Source organism: Poecilia latipinna, unplaced genomic scaffold (assembly GCF_001443285.1).
Source record: "Poecilia latipinna isolate Pla-1442-1.1 unplaced genomic scaffold, P_latipinna-1.0 Scaffold449, whole genome shotgun sequence".
Taxonomy (NCBI): Eukaryota; Metazoa; Chordata; class Actinopteri; order Cyprinodontiformes; family Poeciliidae; genus Poecilia; species Poecilia latipinna.
The window spans coordinates 4,972-9,717 of NW_015113065.1; the positions used below are offsets into that span (position 1 = coordinate 4,972).

Genomic DNA, 4,746 nt, shown 5'->3' on the forward strand with positions numbered 1-4,746 from the left:
TTAGCTGTCGTCAGTTTTTAATCACTTTGCGGCGTCTTCGACTCAATCACCTTATTGTTCTACGCTTCATCAGAAATAAAAGTAGAAAATACTTCAGAGAACCAGAGGTTTTGTTTCTTTTTACATTCACTCCACTCCAGATTTTCAAGAGCAAAAAAAACAACCTAAAAATCAACAAGAGTCACTCGGGTCAAAACGGCTCAGAACCACCATCACCTCAGCTTAGGGAACACAGAAAACCTAAAATGTCATGAACTGGGATTATTTGAACAGCAGGAGGAATACTTTTTGTTCCCCTGTCAGTAACAGTCCAGCTGATTGCATTCAGACACCTCCAAAACCACAGAAGAAGAAAGCGTGGACAGGGACTGGACTGCTGCGTCCGGGTCGGCCGGCGCGGCGTCCGTCGGTTTTCCACCGCTTGGTTTACTTTGACAAAGGTTGTGGAAATGGAAAGAACCGTTGAGGACTTGTCTGGTCTGTGTGTGAGTGTGAGTGTGTGTGTGTGTGTGTGTGTGTGTGTGTGTGTGTGTGTGTGTATGGGTCCACATGCACATGAAGGCCAACCCAAAGGCTCAGGAGATGGTGGAGAACTCTTTGAGCAGCACGTCCTGACTCAGCGTGTTCAGAGAGACGTTCTTCCTCACGTTCAGACTGATGGAGCGCACCTGCAGACAGAAACGGTCGTCACCGGAGAGAAAACACACACTCCCACCGAGCCGAGGACACACACGCACACACGCACGCACACAGCCTTCTAGCGCTCCTAAAGCTAAATTATTCCAAGAAAAGGCAGTGGGCGGCAACAGGCAGCTTGTTTGTTTCTTGAATGCACTTCCGACTTGGTAGTTTGAAAAATATTTGAAATAAATATGTTAATTCTATATTTCTATAGACAAAATAATACAAAAAATTTGGTAACACTTTATTTGAAGGGCTGTGCATAAGACTGACATAACAAAATGATCATAAACAGATGGAGTCTTCATGAACTGGTGTCATGAAGTGTCGTTCGGTAAATAATGACACTTTTAATGTAAAGTTGCACTAGAAGTTGCATAAAAAGTGTAAACTTTGCATTATTTGGTCAATAATGATCCTTTTAATGCAAAGTTCTATTAAAAGTCCATTAAAAGTGTCATCATTTACCAAATGACACTTCATGAAGACTCAGTTCATAAAGACTCCTTCGTGTTCATAACAGATGTTATGTCATGTTTATGACAGTGTCATGTCAGTCGTATGTACACCCCTTCAAATAAGGCGTTACCAAAAATTATTACATCTTAAATGTAAATGAAAGTTAATCTGATCTTATTAGTTTAAAAAGTGGTCAAAAAACACAAACAAAAACACAATACGCCCCCCTGGTGTGTTATTAACCTCTTAAATTAATTGGATGGTCTCAGAGTGACCAAAGTAACTAAATGTGATATTCATCACAGAGTGGGGTTTCAAACTGACTGCCTAAAGAAAAAGCTACACTGATGGAACTTAAGATTTACAAAAATTCAACACAACTCTTCCATTAGAGACGCTGCAAAAACAACAGACTGACAGGCTGCGGACGGATAGAGCGATGATGAAAGGAGAGAGGATGGACAGACGGAACAGCAGACGAATGGATGGTTGGAAAGACAGATGGAGAGATTAGTGAATGACAGGACGGACGGGGAAAACTGAAGCGCGACGGACAGCGGGGCTGGGTGAGGAGAGAGACGAACGCATCGGGTCTCTCACCAGCTCCTTGAAGAACGCAGCTTCTTTTGGCTGCTCTGAATATCTCTCAAACTGGTCCAGACCGTCCTGCAGCTTCAGGGTCAGAGTGTCGTAATTGGAGCGGACCACCTCCAAAACCTAAAGAGGTGAAAAACAAAAAATAAGAATAATGATAAGAGAAATACGGGTCGCGAAAACAAAGCGCTATATGATTCAAATAAGTTCCCGTGTCTCAGGGTGACACGGTGAAACAGAGAGAGGAAACGTAAATTATTGATGAGTTTTTAAATACTTCACTGCATTATTTTATTCATGAAGGATCATGTGGAGAGACGCGATGCTTTGTGGTGCAGACCACCAACCGGGCAACTAAGTGTCATTAACAGACTGCAATCCTGCCCAGATTAATCTCTCTGCGTCTCATAGCTTCTATTAATCCTCAATTTTTAACCTAATTTATTATTTTGGTGCTTTTATTTATTTTTTTAACCACCAAAGATCAACATCAAGACCAGAATCAAAGTGCTTTCCATGAGGAAAACTTTGCTGTGGTATAATAACCAGATGAATGGACTGGTTAATCCTCGACTAACCAGCAATCCTATTTACTGAGAGGCTGAAAATAATCTGGCTGCTGTCAGAGGTCAAAGGGCACTGCAGCTTTAAAAGTTGTATTTTAGGAATACAATTTCTACTAAATATGCTTTTTGTATCTTTTTTATCCTTCCACGGTATAAATAATGTTTTTTTTCTTTCTTTGCATAAAGGCGACTTGCGCAGATGGTTGAGTTTGTAAAACACTTTGATGAGAACAGGTGGCTTGACTCTTCAAAAATATATTTTGTTGATTCATTTGTTTGATGCACTTGCATGAATAATTAATCCAAAGAGACCTCAGACAAACACATACGAGCCGAACGTTCAAACTAGTCCCTCCTGCTTGTTCCCGTGTTTCGGCCCCAGCGGACTCGGAGCTTTTCTAACGTCAATGCAGTCGGATTCGGTGTCGTTTCAACAGATGTGAACCAAACAACGTTAAACATTTGTCTACTATTTATTCAATTTAAAAGCCAATTAACTTTTTGTTTTGTTTGTTTTTTTTAATTCACAGCGAGTGCCAAATAGATCCTGTTCTGCTTGCTGTTTCTCTTTCAGTCTCTCTGGAAGTACGGCGTTAAAATATTCATGGCCACACATCTCGTTCCTTAATCTGCCTGCTCTTTTGTCACAGCCCCGCTGCTACACGTGTGCAAAACAACAAAAAAACATAAAAATTTGTACAGCAAAGTTTGACCTCCAACTTCTGATGGGAAAAACTGAAGAAAGCAAAATGGAAAACTAAGCAAAAAAAAGAAAAAAAGCTATAATCGTCAGGTTTTTTTTCTGTTTGAAGTCATGAATAAATAATAATTAGCAGAAAACACAGTGAAGCTTTTGATCCTGTGTGACGTGAATTCAGTGTTTGTGCTTACAGGGATCGTCCATCTTCCACAATTGTAAGGACATGGAAATTCAAGGTTTGTTTCATTTTATAAAACAAACAAAAAAAAAACACTTTGGCTGAGGGACAGAACGTGACAACGGAAAGGCAGAAGAGCTCTCGTCTCTTCAGGTCAACGCTGCTCAGTTTGGACCATTTCGCTCAGTAAATCGTACGGCCGGTTAACTCTACTTTAGTGTTTCTAATTTCTTTACAAATGCCACATGTTTCAAAGTAGCTGTTCTTTCATCACTTTACTGACAAAAACCGTGCAGAAGGTCGGCCTGCGTTTCATTCTGGGGAAAGACGAAATATCTGAGAAAGCTTTGTGGGAACTGCTGCTGCTGCAGCTCCTGGCAACAAGATGAGAACTGCAAAAGCCAAATCAGGAAAATATCCTCTAAAAATGAAATGACAGGAACCAGAGATGCAAAGATAGAAAAATTCTGGTCGATATCCTACTGCTGCTATCGAAAATGAAGATAACCAACATGTTGTGTATCTCCATACCAGTTCAACAGAGTGCAAACGGAAGGAGGTTGTAAGAAATGCGTTTAGAAACCTTTATTCATGTCATTGTGTGTGTCATTTTCTGCTTTAACGCTGCATTTCTGGGTTCTTCACTATTATTCTTTTATTTACCACTTTCCACGTTTTCTACCTTGCAGCACTTCGTGAACTAGATATTTTTCGTCTTTTTAACTGACCGTCCTTTTATATGTGCAGTCAGGGACGCTGTGTGGCTTAAAGGATCAAACTGGGATCAAATTTTCCTTCGTGACCCTTTTTAAAATTATGCACCAGTGTTCGCCGCTGTTCAGTAAAACCTGCGTGCCGACAAAAGGGTCAGCATAAAGCAAAAAGCTTAGTCAGGAGGTTTGGGCAGGGCTTTAACCCCCTTTGGCCCCTCTTTGAGTTTCTAAATTCATCTACAGTACAGCGTGCTGTAACCGGCTGCTAAAAGCACAGCTGGGGTTTCGTTGGGTTTGAGGCTTTCATGAATGTTTCATTTGTTTTTCCTGGTTTTCTTTTGGTTTTGTTACAGTAAATATAACATAAAAGCCCAAAAAAAAAAAGAATTACATCTAATGCTGCAATGTATTTTTTTTTATATATCTTCAGATAAAATCCACTAAATCAAATAGTAAACACACGTTGAACATATTCAGAAAACATATTGCGCTATATTAGACCGCTACAACCGATCGTAGAAACAAGTCGTAGATGTTTAATGTGTTTCTGGTTGGATTCAGTGAAAACATGCAGATGGTGAGGAGCGTTTTTGCATCCAGTGACAGTGAAAAAGTATTTACTCCCCTCACAGAATTCATGAAATGTTGCAGATCAAACTCATTTAGACAAGTTTTCATATCTGGTAATGAGTGTTTCCCATTGCTGTAGATTGAAATCTGCTCCACTTTTCTCTAGACAGAGCATCGTTTTGATTCGGCAGATTTAAGCCCAGACTTTGACTAGGCCACTCCAAAAGCTTAACTTTGTTTTGCCATCCAGTGACAAAACAAAAAAAAAAAAAAAAAAAAAAAAAA

At 40.0% G+C, this 4,746-nt stretch overlaps 1 protein-coding gene across 1 annotated transcript in view; it reads right to left on the minus strand.

Annotated features, from left to right (window-relative positions):
• Nucleotides 1-246: 246 nt before the first annotated feature.
• armh3 (armadillo like helical domain containing 3) overlaps nucleotides 247-4,746 on the minus strand; it is a 27,830-nt gene continuing 23,330 nt past the window's right edge. The window contains exons 25-26 of the mRNA XM_015038655.1: nucleotides 1,741-1,857; nucleotides 247-668 (exon numbers count right to left, since the gene is read on the minus strand). Of these exons, the coding sequence (XP_014894141.1) occupies nucleotides 576-668; nucleotides 1,741-1,857 (210 nt within the window). The 3' untranslated portion in view covers nucleotides 247-575. The remainder of the gene's footprint in view (nucleotides 669-1,740; nucleotides 1,858-4,746) is intronic.